Below are 19,438 nucleotides of genomic sequence, written 5' to 3' on the forward strand. Positions count from 1 at the left end.
TTGGGGCAGGGGAGAAGTTACAGCCCAAGCCAGAGGATGGATGCACTCTTTCATTAAGGTTAAAGGTTTTTAATCACTTTTCCATAGTACAGATACAATTGACCCCGCGCAGCAGAAGCAAAGGGGGCGTGCAGAGAGGGGTTTCAGCCGGTTTTTGAGGCTGCCCTGTGGGGAGGAGGCAGAGCGGCTCCAGCTCTGCTCTCCAGACTGCTGTGGGTGCTCCTCGGAGCCGCGGAGTTTCATCGGTCCCAAACCTGCCGGGGAAAGGCTCCGTGAAGCCACAGGAGCCCCGGCACAGCCTGAGCAGCCCCGGCCCGGCGCGTCCTTCCCCCTCAGCCCCCGCCCGAGGCCTTGGGGGCCAAAGGGCTCCTGAGGGGACACCCCAGGGTGAGGACGGGAGAGCCCCAGCCCTGCTCGAGCAGAGGCAGCACCATCAAGGGTTACCCAGAAAGCGAAACTGAGCGAGCGGCTTCCTTGCTGATTTCTCGGAAATCAGCTGAGCGGCCGCTCCCCTTAGCTCCGCCTTTCCTCAGCCCTCGCCTCCTCAGAGCACAACAAACGGACGAGAGATTGGAGGCGTGAGGAGCCGCCGTGGGTGTGTGGGCACAGCAGCCTTTCTCTGAGGAGGGGACAATAACGGGGGGTTCTCCTCGCTGTGCCGGCGGAGCGGCCGGGGAGCAGCCGGGGCTGGGGAGAGGAGGGGGGTTTCTTCTTGTTAGGGGAAGGGCCGGGGTCTCCTGGGTGGGAGAGGGGCGGCTGGGGGCGATCGTGTCGGGCAACAAAGCCCCGCTGGTCGCAGCTGCCGGCCACGCAAAAAAATCTTGTTCTCGTTCCCCCGAGGTACCGAGATTAGAGCAGACTCATCGCAGATCTCGTCCCATCCAGATGGCCATGGGTAAGCTGGGAGGTTCCTGGGATGGCAGTCTGGTCCCTGAGGGGGGCAGATCGAGGGGGGCACAGGGACCCTGGGGTTCGCCCCTTCTCCCCTCTCCTCCCGGCGGGCTGAAGGAGGGCGGCGCTGGCAGAGCTGCTGCTGCCTCTGGGACCCTGCCGGGCTCAGGGCACGGGGCTCCAGCTGGGAGGGACTTTAGTGCAGATGGGCTGAGCTGCGCTGGGTGGAACACGGGGTTGTACCCTGGGCTTACTCTGAAGCCAAAGCAGCCCTTGAAGCCCTCACTGGTCTGAGTGTGCCCAAAGTGTGGGAAAGGGATCCATCCCAATGTGGCAGGAAGAGCCAGGACCTGCTGGGGTTGGGGCTGAGGGGATCAGGGGCTGTGCAGGGAGGTGAGTGTTCTGTGGCAAGAACTGCTGTGTCCACTGGCAGCGCTGGTCAGAGACAGAAAGGCAGAGCAGAAAGGGGCTGGGTGTGCTCAGGGAGCAGAGCTGACTGCAGGCCAATTCCCTGGCACAAGCTGAGGATGCTCTTAGTGGGGTGCAGCCTTCCAGGCGCCACCACAGCTCAAACCACTGAACCTCGACTGCCTCCTGGAGCATTCCATCACCCACAAAGGGCAGCCACCCCCAAACACCATCCTGAGCATCCTCCAGCCACTGAGGGGCTCTGGGTCTGACGCATGCATGGATTGGCCATGGGTCTAAATACAAGGAGCTCCGTGCTCAGTGGTGGCTGTGGGCACAGGGGCCATCTGGGCAGTGCAGGTGACAGACTGGGCTGACACGTGCTGTGTGTCCTGTGCTGTTCCAGGTAGGTGGGTGTGGCGGGCAGGGCAGGGTGGGCATTCCGGGGTGTGCCCCTTCTCCCTGTTCCTCCCAATCTGGGGGGGTATTGGGAACCACTCCACCAGTGGCCTCTTCAGGGGCTGAAGGCAGGGGGAGGCTGGAGGAGCTGCTGCTGCTCAGGGGAGCTGTGCTGTCCATGCTCATGTCCTTCCTCCTCTTCTGCCATTTTCTTTCTCAGGGGGGAATATAATTATCATTAAAGCTGTCATTGGAGCCACAGTGGGAGCAGGTGAGGATCTGGCACTGGATGAGCAGCGCTCGGGTTCACTGGCCAGTCCCAGCCACGCGTGGTCCTGGGGACCGGGCTGGGCTGGGGGCTGCAAGGACCAGGGCTGGGGAGAATTGGGGTGCAGGTGGGAGGAAGAGGGGTGGAGGGGCAGCTCTGGGCAGTGCCTGGAATGGAGTTGTGTCTGCCCCCGCTGCCGCAGCCCTGCACGCTGCTCCTCTCCTGCCGCCCAGGGCTGTCCCCGTCCCTGCAGCCCCAGCCCTCGCTGCCCGCTCTGCTCCCTGGGTGCTTTTGGGGAGGCCGGGTCTGGTGCAGGTGGCAGGGGGAGATGGGGGTCACAGAGAGCACCCTAACGCTGCTCTGCCCTCCCTGCAGGATTGGCACTCTTTGGTGTCCCGGGGGGCATTGCTGCACTGGGTTTCACCAAGGCCGGCATCCTCGCCGGCTCCATCGCTGCCAAGATGATGTCGGCAGCTGCCATCGCCAACGGTGGCGGAGTGGCTGCAGGCAGCACCGTGGCTGTGCTGCAGTCCATCGGTGAGTGGGGAGAGCAGGGGAGCTGGGCTGCATCTCCATGGCAGGGAAAACACGCTGGCTCTAGAGCCAGAGCAACTCAGCTCCTCCCTGCTCTGAATTGCTCCAAACTCTCTGGGTTCTCCCTACCCAGGAGGAGCCCTTGGCTGGCTGTGCCCAGTGCTCGGTCCCTCAGCAGGCAGCCTTGATGCTCCTGGGAGTTCACATCTCGATTTGTCTTTGCAGGAGCTGCAGGTCTCTCTCTTGCTGCCAAAACTGGGCTGACAGCTGCCCTGGGCTCAGCTGGCGCAGCAGTTGGTGCCTTGCTGCCCAAGTGATAGAAACCTCCAAGTGACCAACCCAAGGAAAAGTAACTCGGGTGACAAACATGAGGAGGTGACAACTCCAGACAAGCAACCCAAGAGAAGCCAAGCAGGTTGCTGATCCCAGAGCCGTGCCTTACACAATGCAGCTGAGAAAACCCCACACACCCCTCAGATCTTTGCCTCCCCTATCAAAAGCTTTGGATTCTCTTGAGTAGTGATTTCCCTGAAGCCAATAAAAGTGCTTTGCTTGCAGCAGAGTTGGTGTCTGTGTGTGGCTGCTCTCTTGGCTGATGGTGGCATTAGAGGGGGACAGGGCACAGGGGATGCTCAGTCCCCAGCACTGACCTGCTCGCTGATGCTGCCCCCAGTTCCCCTGCTCTCAGTTTGGGGCAGGGGAGAAGTTACAGCCCAAGCCAGAGGATGGATGCACTCTTTCATTAAGGTTAAAGGTTTTTAATCACTTTTCCATAGTACAGATACAATTGACCCCGCGCAGCAGAAGCAAAGGGGGCGTGCAGAGAGGGGTTTCAGCCGGTTTTTGAGGCTGCCCTGTGGGGAGGAGGAGGCAGAGCGGCTCCAGCTCTGCTCTCCAGGCTGCTGTGGGTGCTCCTCGGAGCCGCGTAGTTTCATCGGCCCCAAACCTGCTGGGGAAAGGCTCCGTGAAGCCACAGGAGCCCCGGCACAGCCTGAGCAGCCCCGGCCCGGCGCGTCCTTCCCCCTCAGCCCCCGCCCGAGGCCTTGGGGGCCAAAGGGCTCCTGAGGGGACACCCCAGGGTGAGGACGGGAGAGCCCCGGCCCTGCTCGAGCAGAGACAGCACCATCAAGGGTTAAGGAGAGAGTGAAACCGAGCGAGCGGCTTCAGAACACCTCGTACATCAGCTGACCCGACACACCTTTGCTGGTACTGTCCTGCAGCCCTTGTCCCTCAGAGCAGAGTCCACACAGGTTGCTGACGGGCGGCCGGTGTTTGGGGACAGCAGCCTTTCTGTAATGGGGGGGACAGAACCGGGGGCTGCTCCCCTCGCTGTGCCGGCGGAGCAGCCACCAAAACCCGGCCGGGCGGGAGCAGGGGAGGGTGGTGGTGGCCGCGGGCTCGTCTCTGCTTTTAAGGGGAGGGGGCGGGAGTTCCTGGGTGGGAGAGGGGTGGCTGGAGGCGATCGCGCAGGGCAAGAAAGCCCCGCTGATCTCATCTGCTGCCTACGCAAAATGTTGTTCTCGTTCCCCAAGGATCCGGGATTAGAGCAGAATCATCGCAGATCTCGCTCCCGCCCAGACGACCATGGGTGAGCTGGGAGGTTCCTCGGGTGGGGGTTTAGGTCCTGAGGGGGGCACAGGGACCCTGGGGTTCGCCCCTGCTCCCCCCTGGTTCTGGAGGATTCTAGAGGCCATCCCAGAGAGCCAGCCAGAAGACAATGCTTTACAAACCGCAGCTTTGGTCAGAAGGCAAAGGAGATTTCCCTGCTGCATCCAGAGCTCCTGGGTCCCACTGAGCCATGCTTGGGGCTCAGGGTGGGTTCTTGGGGTGGCCTGGGCGGCAGATGGGCTGATGGTCCTGTGTGTCCCTTCCAGCTCAGGATATTCCATGGTTTCCTGATCCAGAGAGGAGCAGCTGTCTCCTCCCGGAGGGCTGAAGGAGCCGGCAGAGCTGCTGCTGCCTCTGGGACCCTGCCCTGCCCGGCACGGGGCGCTGGGCTCCAGCTGAGAGGGGCTTTAGTGCAGATGGGCTGAGCTGCGCTGGGTGGAACACGGGGTTGTAGCCTGAGCTTACTCTGCAGCCAAAGCAGCTCTTGAAGCCCTCACTGGTCTGAGTGTGCCCAAAGTGTGGGAAAGGGATCCATCCCAATGTGGTGAGAAGAGCCAGGACCTGCTGGGGTCGGGGTTGGGGCTGAGGGCATTGGGGCTGTGCAGGCAGGTGAGTGCTCTGTGGCAAGAACTGCTGTGTCCACTGGCAGCACTTGGCCAGAGACAGAAAAGCAGAGCAGAAAGGGGCTGGGTGTGCTCAGGGAGCAGAGCTGACTGCAGGCCAATTCCCTGGCACAAGCTGAGGATGCTCTTAGTGGGGTGCAGCCTTCCAGGTGCCCCCACAGCTCAAACCACTGAACCTCGCCTGCATCCTGGAGCATCCCATCGCCCACAAAGGGCAGCCACCCCCAAAACCCCATCCTGAGCATCCTCCAGCCACTGAGGGGCTCTGGGTCTGACGCATGCATGGATTGGCCACAGATCTGAACACGAGGAACTCCGTGCTCAGTGGTGGCTGTGGGCACAGGGGCCATCTGGGCAGTGCAGGGGACAGACTGGGCTGACACGTGCTGTGTGTCCTGTGCTGTTCTGGGTTTGTGGGGGCGGTGGAAAGGACAGGGTGGGTGGGCACTCCGGGGTGTGCCCCTTCCCCCTTTTCCTCCCAATTTGGGGGGGCAGTGGCACCCACCTCTCCAGAGGGCTCTTCCCAGGGGTCTTCAGGGGCTGGAGGCAGGGGGAGGCTGGAGGAGCTGCTGCTGCTCAGGGGAGCTTTGCTGTCCATGCTCATGTTCTTCCTACTCTCCTGCATTTTTCTTTCTCAGGGGACGGTGGAAGTGCCATTGGAACTGTCATTGCAGCCACGGTGGGAGCAGGTGAGGGTCTGGCACGGGATGAGCAGCGCTCGGGTTCACTGCCCGGTCCCAGCCCCGTGGGGTCCTGGGGGCTGCAAGGGCTGGGGAGAATTGGTGGGTGGAAGAGAGGCAGCTCTGGGCAGTGCCTGGAATGGAGTTGTGTCTGCCCCCGCTGCCGCAGCCCTGCACGCTGCTCCTCTCCTGCCGCCCAGGGCTGTCCCCGTCCCTGCAGCCCCAGCCCTCGCTGCCCGCTCTGCTCCCCAGGTGCTTTTGGGGAGGCCGGGTCTGGGGCAGGTGGCAGGGGGAGATGGGGGTCACAGAGAGAACCCTAACGCTGCTCTGCCCTCCCTGCAGGAGTGCTACTCTTTGGCGTCCCACTGGGTGTTGCTGCACTGGGTTTCACCAAGGCCGGCATCGCCGCCGGCTCCTTCGCTGCCAAGATGATGTCGGCAGCTGCCATCGCCAACGGCGGCGGAGTGGCTGCAGGCAGCACCGTGGCTGTGCTGCAGTCCGTCGGTGAGTGGGGAGGGCAGGGGAGCTGGGCTGCATCTCCATGGCAGGGAGAACAATGGGGCTGCAGGGATGGGGACACAGAGGCAAAGAGCGGCTCTTTGGCTCTAGAGCCAGAGCAGCCCTTTAACCCCTCCCTGCTCTGAATTGCTCCACACTCTCTGGGTTCTCCCTGCCCAGGAGGAGTCCTTGGCTGGCTGTGCCCAGTGCTCAGTCCCTCAGCAGGCAGCCTTGATGCTCCTGGGAGTTCACATCTCAATTTGTCTCTGCAGGAGCTGCAGGTCTTTCTGTTGGTGCCAAAGTTGCCCTGGGCTCAGCTGGCGCAGCAACTGGTGCCCTTGCTGTCCAAGTGAAAGAAACGTCCAAGTGACAAATGTAAAAAAAGGATAAAATCCCAAGTGACCAACCCAAGAAAAAGTAACTCGTGAAAAACCTGCGCAGGAGACAACTCCATACGAGCAAACCAGGAGAACTCCAGCAGGTTGCTGATCCCAAAGCCGTGCCTTGCACAGTGCAGGTGCTGGGAAACCCCCACAGACCCCTCAGGGCTCTGCCTCCCCTTTCAAAAGGTTTGGATTTTGTGAGCAGTGATTTCCCTGAAGCCAATAAAAGCTCCTTGCTTGCAGCAGAGTTGGTGTCTGTGTGTGGCTGCTCTCTTGGCTGATGGTGGCATTAGAGGGGGACAGGGCACAGGGGATGCTCAGTCCCCAGCACTGACCTGCTCGCTGATGCTGCCCCCAGTTCCCCTGCTCTCAGTTTGGGGCAGGGGAGAAGTTACAGCCCACGCCAGAGCAACAGAACCCAGTGTGAGTGGGAACCACCAGGTGCTGCTGTGCAGGTGATCAGCTGCAATTTTAACTGTGGCTTAAAAACTACTGAGCCCTCCCCACATGAAATCTGTGAGATTCTGCTTTCAAGCTGGTTTGTAAACTGCTTTTAGATTCCAGCGTCATAGAGGAAAGGAGGATGGCTGCACTCTTTCATTAAGGTTAAATGTTTTTAATCACTTTTCCAGAATACAGGTATGATTGAAACAAAAACTCTTTTGAGGGTCTCAATAATTCACTTATGAATACCATACATTGAACTCTATAAATTCTCATATTAGAAAATCTCTGTTTAATATAGGTAATGATGCACTGCTGACCTAGTTACATCTGAATTAACACTTTGCATTTTTATAGCACCTTTCATCACAGGGCTGCAAAGCATCCTGTGGAATTCTGCCTGATAATGCCCAAACGAGGTAGGAAAGTCTGGCCAATTTACAGAGGGTACCGCCCAGGGACAGATTGGAAGGGAGAAAACATGAGGGGTCATCAATCCTCAGGAGTGATGGGAAGTGTGTGCTGGGGCTGGGGGTGAGTTTGGGGCTTAGCTGGGGAGAAAGTTCAGGTGCCACCACCCTCACCCTTCCCTCCAAAGCTGCAGCCTGACTCCCAGCAGGTCCAAAAGACCTTTGCAAATTGCTCTGGCTGTTTATGCTATAAATGTGCAGAAGAGAGGATAAAAAGCCTCTTGACACACCCAAAGGCTGACTAAGAATCAAGGCTACCAAACTGGGGTGTGTGGCTTGTGCTGCCCACATCCACTTGTATTTTCCAAGATTAAAATGTTCTTGGGATTCATTTTGAGATGTGGGGTGTAAAGCTCTGACCAACTTCACTGTTTCATTGTCATACATTCCCTTCTCCCATCTGAGAGGTGAAAGCCAGGCATCCCAGGTCTTTAAGAAAAGTTGAATATCTGCTGAAAATCCATCAGCCTGGGCAATGTGATGTCCAATGGACATTTCAGTTCTATGGCTAGAGGAATCCAAGCTGCCCAAGTTCTTTTGAGCCTTTATGACTTTAAAAACCATTCTGCATCTGTGCAACACTCCCTGGAGCAGAGCCAGCACTGGTGCCAGTGGCTGAGCACCAAGGACCTCCTCAATGAGATGTTTGGAATATAAACCCATTAATCTTAGGGATTTCATATTTATATTAGTGTTTTGCCATGTACCATCAATTACCTGCCTCCCCAAAGCACATTCCCAGCACCTTGCAACAGCTCTTCTGCCACTTGCTCCTCCTGGCATGTCCAAAATTGTTCCCTCTGAGAGCACAACACAACAGAAAACTTCTGGAATGCTCCTTGGGATTGCGGTGGGAAAACTGAAGATAAAAGGCAAGTTCTTATAGCTCTGCTGCAATTGGTGCCAGTGGTCAGACTAAATGAGTGATTTCTTCCTTAGTTTAAAAAAATCTACCTAAAAAAGGGCTGGGGTCAACTTCCTAACAAATACAGTAATACTGTGCAAAACCATTTGACCTCCTCATGGTTTCCAAACCAATTGTTTCCTCCTGGGGAAGATGGAAAAGCAGAGTCAGTCCTGCCTGCCCAGCTCTGTGCTGCTGGAGCAAAGGGATTTCCCTGTAAGGCAAAGGGGGGGCATCCCATGGGGACTCCTGTGTCACATCACCCATGGCAGGTGTGAAGCTCTGGCAATGTCAGACAGGACCTGCAGCTCTCAGAGGCACAACACACCCATTTCAGTGCTCCCAAAACTCCTCTAGCCTTTCTCTTCACCAATGGTCTGTGATTTTTACAGACTTTTGGTGCTCATACACAGGTAAAGGAAAAAACCCAACAGTTAATGCTTGAGAGATCAAAAGCTCAAACCTTGTTTCTTATAAGGCTGATGATGCCACAGGGGAAGTACTGCTAGGGAGCTGCTCCTTAATGAAGGCAGCAAATCTTTGTTTTGCCTTTGGAATGTTTAAAAAGGACAAGAGGCCAAGGAAGAATGGGGAGGAACCTGTTGTGCCGAGGGGAGCAAAGTTCCAGCCATGCCAGGGTTACGAGCACAGTAAGCACTGGCTGCAGGAGATTTGTTCTGGCTTCTTTGGTTGTTAAGGCAACAGTGAAATTGCTGCTCAGGAGACCTGGGAGTTACTGAGATTATTACCAAAACCCAATGACTTTATTGCACATTGCTGTGAGTCACCTGTGAGCCCTGCACTGAGGCAGCAGCACAGCTGGGGACATGTGATGAGGAACTTTGCTGCTGTTTTAAACCTCCAAGGAGTTGGAAACTATTCCAGAGAAATCCTGGTGTGTTTTTTTAAAGCAGTAGTTGGCAGAATAATTCCCAAGGTAATTTGACTTGGTTTTACACCCGGTTCTGTGGCTTTCAGCATGCCCCCAGTTCCCTTCTTTAGTGAAGTGAAGCCAGGATGGAGCAGTGGGTTTGCACTGAGCACCTCCTGCACTGGGAGCTGCTGGAGGAACCCTGTAGCAGGGAGTTTTCCATTTTTCTTTCTCACACTCATCTTTATTGCTTCTCTGTCCACACTGAAACTACAGTTTAACACTGGATGTGGCACTCAGTGCCATGGTCTGGTTGACAAGCTGGTGCTGGTCTCAGGGTGGACTTGATGATCTCAAAGGACTTTTCCAGCCCAGTTGACTCTGGGATTCAGCAGGACACAGCATGATTTTATTTTTTTTTTTGTTTAAAACAGTATCTCAATAAATGTTGTGTGCTCAGTAGTCAGAAATGGTGATTACAAACAAGATTGTGTTCAGAACTTTGAGCCTGTGTGTATAATTTGTATATACTTTAATCCTTCAAGGTAATCCTTCTTGTGTTGTCTGTGTGAACTTGAGTTGAGCTGACAAGAAATCCCTCAAGAGGCAAAAACAGCCCAAGCAGACCCTGGGAAAAACAGACCATTGCCAAAGGGCCTCCAAGCAGGAGTGAAATAGAAACTAAAACTACTTACTGTGTTAATTATTACCATGGAACTGCAATGAAATGTTTCTCATGTCACAGCCACCACACCAAAGGAGTTTACACCATGTTTAACAACTCTGCTCTCAGCCAGTGAAAGTCAAAGTGATTTTGCTTGCCTATCTTTCATTCTCAGTGCCTGCAAAAAAATTGGCCACAATTAAGGTGTTCCCAGATAAGAAACAGTGAGGGTGTTCAGAGGAAGAAAAGTGTTTCCCATAAGGTACAAACATCCTGCGTTATTCAATGGGAATATTTCTGTTAAACTCTATTAAGGAACTCTCAACTTTGGGATTATTTTGCACACCATCCCCATCCTGCCCTCCCCACAGCCTGTCCTCACTGCTGCCTTCTCATTCCCAGGGGGGTCAGGGAAGGAAGAGGAGACACAGGAATTCCTGGAGCCTCCCCTGTGCCACCGAGGCTCTGGGCACAGCTGTGAGCAGCAGACACATCTCAGACATTCTCAATCCCCTCCAAACTGATCTTTCCAGCATGATTTTGTTTTCCCTGTCCCTTCCCAATCCAAACCACTGTGCCTGCAATGTCACTGTTCAGTGTAACAATGGGGAGGGGCAGGTTGGAGCAGGAACTGAGCCTGCAGGAGCATCCCTGTGCTGAGGAGTGGCCAAAACATCTCCCCCTGCCAGGCCATGGAGAAAGCAGAACCTTTGCTCAGAAATGACAGACACAGATGGGCTTTGGTCAGACAGAATCAGGGGCAGGTTTTACTTTTCACATAATTTTCTGTATTAAAAAATACATCAGTGAAATCTGTTACAGGCAGGGACAGGACTACCGAGTACACAACGTCAATAGACTACTTTCTGATTTTATTTTTGTTAAATTACTTTTGTAACTGCTAAAAAAATAATAATAAAAAAAAAAACAACCAACCAAAACAAAACAAAAAACCTGAAATATTTTTCAAGGCTGTTGATTTTCATCTCTTGAAATTTTAGTGACAAGCTCAAATATCAGACCCTTGTTACAGAAGATGGATAACTGACCAGAGCTAGATAAAAACCATATAATTCTCCTCTTCAAAAATAGCTTGGGTTTCCAGTGAATTTGTGACCACTGGTCATCAGAAACGCACACCTAGAGCTTGAGAAAACAGATACAGACAGTATCTGATAATGTCCTGTCCTCTAAACACCACATGGGAGCTTTACTCTTCCAAAAGACTCAGTAACAGCCAAGCCTTAAAAAAAAATCTCTTTCAATTTCCAACACTATGACTAAATCTCTTTGGGTGGGGCGGGATAAAAACACACATGGTCATTTTCTACCACAGTTCTGTAGTCAGAAGTAATACTGCATCCTTTGTACAACACTGCCCGTGTCGCAAAGGTGGAAAGAGAAAGAGAGTGTGTGTATTCCTGTTTGAAATGACAAAGCCCTCTCTAGATTTGCCTTACAAAAGAATCAAAACCATAGGAGTAGGGAAAGAGGAGAAAGGAAAGCTGCCTTAAGGGAAATGAACTTTCCACGCACCACAGTATTCACTGGGTTATATGGACAGACTGCAGAGCTACTGGGCTGGGAAAGGAATTCTGCACAGAGCCCAGGACGTCCCTCCTGGACATTCCCCAAAGGTCACTCAGAATTTTGACCTGCAGCACCTCTTCCAACACAGCTGGAGTTGGTGTGAGCCTGGAGCTGGAGTCCAGCCTCGTGTGACCAGTTAAGAGCAGCCAGAGTTGTCCCTTGGGATGGCCAGTGGCTCCTGCCTTCCTAACATTTGATCCCAGTTTCCAAAAAACAAAAATTATAAAAGTGTAGGTGTGGGTGTATTTATAACGGAAGGTGTCTGTTTGTCTCAACCTCACCCCTTTCTCTCGGATCCTCTGGAAGAGCTCAAGGATCTCCACGTGTTCCTTGGCAGCAAGGGCTGCCAGCCAGCAGGCTGGGAAGTCACCTGAGCCACAATCTAGCTCTCCATACCCACCAGTGTGAGGGTAGATTTTACACAACCATTTTTTTTTCCTTAGAAAGATCTCACAACTTTTAAAAATCCTAAACAGATAAAGGATTTATGCACCAATCCAATGGGTGAGTTCCACTTGGATTTGTTCTGAGGATTGATCAGTGCTGCAGGACGTTGGGTTTTGCAGCTTACACAGCTTGCTTCCTTTGCTTCCTTCCAGTTCCAGTTTGTACATCCACTGTGGTACAAAATCTGCCTGTAGGTGATGTTATCTTGGCTTATTTGATACACATTTTCCAAAGGCTGGACGTATTCACATTTTGGTGCTTCTGATGTGTATTCAAAGGAAAATACCCCACTGCAGTTAGTCTGATAACTCAATATCAGAGTCCTCTGATTTGACTTTGGCAAGTTCTTCGTGTACCTCCCTCACCATAAGAATCCTTGTTAACATGATGTCCAAGGTTCCTGGGTCTATTGGCAATGTGGAATACCAAATGGGGCTGTTGGGAACACAGGAGCGCTCGGGCTGCAGGTAGAACACATCACTCCTCTGCTTCACACTTTCAGAACTGCCAAGGCAAGGGAAACAAGGTTTAGGATGCATTTACAATCTTACCAAAAGTTTAAGGGAGAATCAGCAAAGAAATCAAAGTTACATTGGCATGGCAACACTGTCTCCCCCTTCTTAAGACAGAACAGTTAAGTTGTTTCCAGGTCACTCAGCATTAGTTGTTTATAGAAACAAAGAAAATCAAAGTAACTTCTTTACAGCAGGGGTTCTTTAGTGTAATCCAATTAATGGCAGAATGATAAATGCATTTGACATGCAATCTCTGAGTTAAACTGGCTCTGGGATTCCAGAATTGTTGGAAATGGCCTCAAGGCTTAGACTGGATATCAGTGAAAATTTCTTCACTGAAAGGGTTGTCCAGCCCTGGCACAGCTGCCCAGGGCAGTGGTGGAGTCCCTGTCCCTGGAGGGATTTAACAGCCATGTGGATGTGGCATTTGGGCACATGGGCTGTAGTGCCCTTGGCAGTGCTGGGGAACAACTGAATAGAGGGATTTTTCAACCCAAATAATTCTAAGGAGGTGTTTAAGAGTGAGTAAAACCAAATCCCAGCTTGCCTGGCCCTGCTGCAATGCTGAGCCCATCTGCCTGAAAGCCTGACTGACTCCAAGGCAGCTTCCAGGCTCTGGTAGCGTTCTAAATCCCTCCTGCCTGGATTTGGGACAAAACACCAAAACAGCAAAGGGAATTTGTACTGCTGCCTGCACCACTGCAGAGGCTGAGCTATGGAATATGATGGGGAGCAGGAAAATGCTTCCCCAGCCCAAGAACAACCAAAAGCTTCTAAAAATGTGCCAGTGAATGCAAGGAAGGTAAGAAGAGGGAGAGAAAGAGTCTGGACAGCTGAATGCCTGCCTCTGCCTCAGGAATGGGATATTTGTAGGAAGCTCAGTAGATCCATTTCTGAGGGTGATTTATCTGAGTTTCAGCTGACACTAATGAGATGCTGCTTCATTTTACATGTGTATTTCTTTTGAAGAGAGAAGAACATCACCATCCACCTGCTCAAGGATCTAACTGAAGTTTATACAGAAACAGGAGGAAAAAATGATTTATATCTCTGTCCTTGCTTTAGTCTCCTCCCTAACTCCTAAACACTAGTTAATCTTACATCTCAGCAGGCAAAATTTATCAGTTTTACCAAATTCACTCTTCTCCTGTACTCTTTCAGAAGGAACATGAAGTTCCTTGGGTATTAGTTATAAGCTCCTCACAAGGATGGTGTATGGGAATTAAGGGAGATGAGAATGCCATGGGCGCTGTAGTAATGTCTCACATTTATATCAAAAAATTTATTTATTTAAAGAATGAATACACTTCTCTCTGTAACTCTGTTCTTGATTCAACATCAGTAACAAACAAAATAAAAAGCTGTTTGGGGGTCTCAGAGCAGTGCTGCTGTTGGAATTCCTGTTCTGCTCCCACTGAGGGATTGGGAAAGCACAGGCACAGAAGGTCTGAGTGGGCTCCTTGCCCAAATGCCTGTTCTAATCTACCCACAGACCAAAACTCAAGTTCTGTCACTCACCATTTTGATAAGTAGAATTCATAAAGTCGGACTGGGCACCGGAGGGGATTATCTGTGTTTTCAGCCATTTCCACTGCTGTGGGAACCTCCTCATCTTCACTGCGTTTCCTCTTGCCTACTGATAATTTATCTGGACACACAAAAATGGCATCACAGAAGCTCAGTGAAAAGCAGCACCTTCAGAAACAAGGCCTGGTGTCTCAGCCCAGCACCCAGTGGTGACTCTGCATCACCCAAACCCACTCCTTGAATTGGTTCTGTCACATGTCACCACCCAACCACGGTCACCTGTGTCATCTGCTGGGTGGGAAAGGACTGCACATCCTACAAGGCCAGGTCCACATCTAGAAAACCCACAAGAACTAGCAGGAAAATATGGAGGATAGAATTTTACTCATTAAAGACAAATTCATGTTATGCACTGGAGCTATGAACTGAAGAAGCCAAAAGGATCAAAGACTTCCCTTTCCCAAGTGCCAAAATTAATTGAGAACGAAAATTTGTGTGTCTTTGCCTCTAAGTGCAAGCCCTATATTGTTGTTCTCCACTGGGGCTGCCTGGTCTGTTCCCCACACAGACCCAGGACAAATATGGGAATTAAAAAGGCACAATAAAGGTCTGGACCTGCAAAACCCAAGATTGTGAAGTGCTGAGAAAAGAACTTCAGGAAAGGCCTTTAACTCCTGCAGAATTAATTGAGGTTGAGGATGCTATGAAAGACTATTAAACAAATTTGCAGCCAAATCTGTGACACTTTAAGTTTTTCCTGGGTGCCTTGGCTCTTTGAGAATTTCTCTTGAAAGCAGTGAAAAATACTGCAAATATGTTCAGGATAACAGCATATGAGAATTTCTCTTGAAAGCAGTGAAAAATCCTGCAAATGTAATCAGGATAGCAGCATATGCAGAACATATTTCTCCCCCATCCTTTTTAAAAGAGAAGCAGACAACACAAAATCACAGAATTCTCTGATTCTGTCATTCACACCACACAAATGTGACTGCCCAAACACCAAAGATCAGAGAGCACTCACCTGATTCTACCTCTTGTTTTTGAAAGGGTGGGAAAAAACGTAAATATGTCATCTTAGTATTATACTTCAGAGTTCGGGTGCGCCTCATAACGTGGGCAAAGGACAGTTTCAGGTGCTCACTGACATTCTTTAGTTGGAAATATTTGGTGTTGAAGAACAGAAGAGTGTTCAACAAAACGATGGGGGAATATGCACCCAGCTGCTTACATTCCCACAAGTGTTCCTCTTCAATTCTTGAGAACATATAACCTACAAGGAATGGGTAAAGAAAAAAGAAAATATTTATGCATATAAAGCCTTTTTCAGTTAACCTCTATTCATGAACCACATATCAAGTCAAATTCACACCTATCATCAGCAACTGCAATCCAATAAAACCAGAATATTGCACGGGCAAACATGAGAGGGAGCATGGAGAACCAAGCTGTGGAACAGCATGATTTTCCAATACATGAAGAAAAGGATAAAAAGGAGCTGCAGACACCAGCAGATTCTCACTAAGTTCTAATTTCACTGTATTAAACCACAGGCAGCCAACTGCAACATGTAATTCCTACAATGTGAAGTATGAGTTTAAAATGTCCCATTTTGTGTATAAATAGCCCATTGTGATTATTCTAAATCAGGAAAGGGAGATGTGGGGGCTTAGAAGAAATTTGTTGTAAAAAAAATATCACAGTGTGCAGCAAACTATAGGTAATTGGATTATTTCTGTATGAAATAAAAAGTTCATTTTTCTAAATGAAAAGGCAGTTGTGGAGTTGCCAATATTATTCAAATTTCATTGATAATCTAAAGATGTAGTGTGCTCATAGGGCTGGTGTTCAGCTCTATAAACACCATAATCAAGCTTGAAAACCAAATAAAAGTATCTGCAGAATTTGGGAAGTCTTAATTTGGAGTTGAGACAAGATTCCAATGATTTGTTAATGTGATCCCCAAACTCACCAGGAGTATTTCCAGCACTAAAAGGGAAATATCAGTGCAGCTGTACACAGATTTTGCAGTACCTCACCTCAAATACAGCATTAAATTCTGGCTACTTGTATTAAAAAAAGAGCTAAAACTTGAGGGATGAAGAAAACTAATGTGTTGAGTGCCAGAATGGAAATCCTTTCTTTCCAAGGATTGATCAGAGGCAAAGATATATTTAAGTGTAATTATAATAGGTAAAAACAGATATAAAATCCATGGTGTAGAGAGGGGAGACTAATGTGAGAGCCTCACATCACATTCTCTTCCTGGCCCTGAGAAAACATTAATTTATGGTACAGCTTTGTCATGCAGCTATGTAAAACAAAAGAAATGTCCTACCATTTGGAAGAATTGTAGGTTCCCAGATTTTCAAAAGTTTTGTAAGTTCAATCATAAACCTGGAATAGGGCTCGGTGAAAATGTTATCTATTCTACCATTCTCAAACAGGTACTACAAGAGAAAAAAAAACAGGAAGAAAAACAGTTTATGATTATATAACATTGTGGAGAAGATACAGCACATCAAATTCTTTTCCTTTCTTATCTCCCAGTGGCTTATGGGGCCAAATACTTTGGTGAAATGTCTAGAAAAACATAAAATCACAAATTTTCTGCAGGGACTGGGATCACTCCAGTATGAAAGAAATCTCAGCAAGAACTGTGGTTAATATTTCAAGCTCTAAAGCTGTTTTCTGCAAAATCATATTCTTCTTAATATTTTTGAAAGAGTCTGCTTATAAAAACTAGAATAGTTATTGAGAATTTTTCTGTTGAGATGAACTTTACATGTTAATACCTCCTGACAAGAGACACAGGCTGCTGAAATTGCTCCACTTGCAGCACCAAGGAAGAAAAATTCCTTAAACTTTTCAAGGAGCTGTTTAAAAATTTTTTCTAAAAGGAGTTTGTATCAATAAATAAGTCAAAACTGTGACACAAAAATCCCTGATACTCTGAGAGTTTATCAATGGCCCTTTGAATTTTAACTCTTTCTACATTTTGTCCAAGCATAGCAAGGAAAAAAAATTAAGATAAATCCATGTCTAATTAAATAGGTTTTATGTCAAAATAGCTTTTGACTCTTAATCTCAAAATGAGTTTCAGAACAGGACCAAGCAGGCTGTTCTAAAGGAAACAGAAATGTACTGAACATGGAGTTTTAAACATAAATTAGCTTTATTCTAAGTTTGTACTGCTACTGTTGCAAGGCTGATAATTACTACATTATTCTTAGTATTTACTAATTACAATACAGTTATTCCCAGTGTATTTTCTCTGTAAATATTGCCAACACAACAGGTATCTGTCTTGTCACTGAGAATCCTTCCTGGGCAACCTTTTCCACATCAAGTTATATATTGGAAGAGCTCTGGGCAATTATTTTAGCTCTAAACCATTCCATCTTAAAACAAGGATTTCTGAGGTGCAAATCTTTCCTAAACAGGAAAAATGATCCAAAAAGTTCCAAATCCAAGTTCTTATGTCTAGGTAGAAACACTCAACATCACACTCCTAAAAGGACAGAAGAATTTGGTCACTGTGACCATAAGAAAATCCAGAAAAATGAGTCCTATGTGGGACTAAAGCAAACAATGAAATTCTTTCCTCCTCTATAAAGCCCAAGCTGCTCTGTGGGGCTGTGGGTGTCCCATAAATGACCAGAGCAGTTCTGTATTTCTCAGCAGTGCCCCAGTCCCAGAGTTACCTGCTGAATTCCAAGGCACAAGTATAAGATGCTGTCAGGGTCGTATTTTTCTCCGTTTGGTCTCCGCACCTCTTGAATAAACTGGCACAAACCAAAACTCAGCTCAGCAAATGTGCAGGAGAGAATGTCCTCCTTGAGCTTCACAGGATGAACTGGGGTTGAGGAAATGATCAGAAAAATTAATTCAGCACATTAAATAGTCCCATATTCCTTATTATTTCATGTAGGCAAAACTCCTAAATTCCTGTCTCATACATGAATTACCCTGTATGATTAAATGATGAACTCCTTCCTATCTGTTGGCTGAGAACTGAATGATTTGGCCAATAAAACCCAGACCAGCTGCATGTGCAATCAGTGGAAATGTTACAATGAGTACTGAGGCTGCAGGAATTTGGAGTCCAGATATGTAAATATTTGGGAGTCTGCTGAACCCAAAATGTGGGACAGCAAAGGCTGCAATGAGCTCGAGGCTGATATATAGATTTCACCCCTCCAGCAGGACTCAGGGGAGTGAGAGACTCACTCCAGAATCAGAAAAAGACCCTGAGTATTTCTAACCATGAGTTGAGTGCAGCAGATCCCACTTCTTAAAGGAAGAGTTCAATGGGACATGCAGGTTTGGAAAGGGAAGCAGCACAACCAGGAATTGATTGATGAAATGATCTGCAATGAAATCACCAAGCTTGGCTGCTCCACACCTCACAAATGCCTGCTTGGGAATAAGCATGGAATCTTTCTGGGCACAGTTTCCTAGAAATGACTGTAATATTTATTTCCTTGGCCTCAAGAAGAAAATATAGTAACTCATGTGAATACTCCTCTTCTGGGAAATAAACCCCAGCTGTTCTCATGGAGTGATAACAAAAATTCCAAATAAGAGATGAAAAAGCAGATCTCATCCTAACTAGAATTTTTCCCTTTGCAGGTCTTTTTTATCAAAGTTCTGCCATGCTCAGTTCTTTAAACTGCAGAAATATTTATTATGCTCAATTCTATTCCTAATTTAAATTCTCTGCTTGGCTCTGAAAATTTGCCCACAAAACTCAGTGCTATGATGTAAGATCTGAGACCAGGGAAAGGGGGAGTTAGACACTGCCAAATCCCAGTTCTGCTGGGCTTTTGTAAAAAAAAATAAATTAATCATTGGAAAAATAAACAAAATTGTATTTAATTGTCATTGTTATCTATCCCTTCTGTGAGACATGAGGAGTAATAACATTTCTGGCAGGTTGCAGCACAGAATGGGCAGACTTATGAAATGTTGCTTTCCAGCTGTGAAGCCTAGAAATAAGGTGTTAAGATTTTGATGTTGGATCAAACAATTTTTTTACAGCAAACAGTTCTGCTGACCAACAAATACTTTGGGAATGTGCCAGCTACAAATAAAATGGATGGGGCCAAGTTGGTGCTGTCAACCTAAAATTATGGCCTGATAGATCTGTAATTTCATGGTTCTATAATAGCTCAGAAAAGCTCTGCAGCTGCATAAAGCATCTGTGCTGCAAATGAAGAGCTACTGCATGCAAAGGAAGGCAATGTGGAGATTTCTAGTCTTTAAAGACTTTTTTTAAAGGAAACAGATCAATTGAAAGTGTAATAGTTATGATTTTTAAATGCATGCAATGATGCAAGACACAATTCTATAAAATTTGTTTTCTACTAATGGGCACTGCAAAACTCAGTGGTATCTAAATCCTAATTTTCACCTGAACAATGAATTAAACCAAATGCTCTTCAAGTAAGTATTTGTTTCCACTCAGAGACAAATTTACCTGAAAACTTCAGGTCCCCTTGTTCCTCCTGTGCATTTTTCCATTGGACCCAGTTTTTCCAGGCATTTACCCCATACATGTATTTGAGGGTCATCCCAGAAACAGAGCAGCCAGGGTAGGAGCCCTGCATCAAACCCCGGGGCTCCACAGCAACCACCGACTTCTTCCGTCCCTACAGGCAAACAAAGACACCCAAACAAAGCAGCATTTCATCAGCTCCTCATCCATGGATGCT

At 48.7% G+C, this 19,438-nt stretch overlaps 2 protein-coding genes across 7 annotated transcripts in view; one reads left to right on the forward strand and one right to left on the reverse strand.

Moving 5' to 3' along the window:
• The first annotated feature begins 790 nt into the window (after positions 1 to 790).
• On the forward strand, positions 791 to 6,539 carry LOC128947986 (interferon alpha-inducible protein 27-like protein 2A). Its single transcript, XM_054292537.1, has 4 exons — positions 791 to 895; positions 1,919 to 1,969; positions 2,342 to 2,503; positions 6,182 to 6,539. Exons 1-4 carry the CDS (start codon positions 886 to 888, stop codon positions 6,277 to 6,279), a joined length of 321 nt encoding a protein of 106 aa, XP_054148512.1. The 5' UTR covers positions 791 to 885; the 3' UTR covers positions 6,280 to 6,539.
• A 2,070-nt stretch (positions 6,540 to 8,609) lies between these two features.
• ZMYM4 (zinc finger MYM-type containing 4) overlaps positions 8,610 to 19,438 on the reverse strand; it is a 43,191-nt gene continuing 32,362 nt past the window's right edge. For all 6 annotated transcript variants that reach the window (XM_054292499.1, XM_054292498.1, XM_054292495.1 and 3 more), the window contains 6 exons: positions 19,204 to 19,375; positions 17,429 to 17,580; positions 16,063 to 16,174; positions 14,749 to 14,997; positions 13,716 to 13,845; positions 8,610 to 12,186 (listed from right to left, as the gene is read on the reverse strand). In XM_054292499.1, the coding sequence (XP_054148474.1) occupies positions 11,979 to 12,186; positions 13,716 to 13,845; positions 14,749 to 14,997; positions 16,063 to 16,174; positions 17,429 to 17,580; positions 19,204 to 19,375 (1,023 nt within the window). In that variant the 3' untranslated portion in view covers positions 8,610 to 11,978. The remainder of the gene's footprint in view (positions 12,187 to 13,715; positions 13,846 to 14,748; positions 14,998 to 16,062; positions 16,175 to 17,428; positions 17,581 to 19,203; positions 19,376 to 19,438) is intronic.

The sequence above is a fragment of the Melozone crissalis genome, unplaced genomic scaffold (assembly GCF_028551555.1).
Source record: "Melozone crissalis strain CALT ecotype California unplaced genomic scaffold, PUWL_Pcris_2 ptg000111l_1, whole genome shotgun sequence".
Lineage (NCBI taxonomy): Eukaryota > Metazoa > Chordata > Aves > Passeriformes > Passerellidae > Melozone > Melozone crissalis.

Bases quoted from the DNA above. Each gene is read 5' to 3' on its own strand.
- LOC128947986 (XM_054292537.1), top strand. The intron at 1,970-2,341 runs GTGAGGATCTGG...CCCTCCCTGCAG, and splicing joins TGGAGCCACAGTGGGAGCAG to GATTGGCACTCTTTGGTGTC. The intron at 2,504-6,181 runs GTGAGTGGGGAG...TTGTCTCTGCAG, and splicing joins GGCTGTGCTGCAGTCCATCG to GAGCTGCAGGTCTTTCTGTT.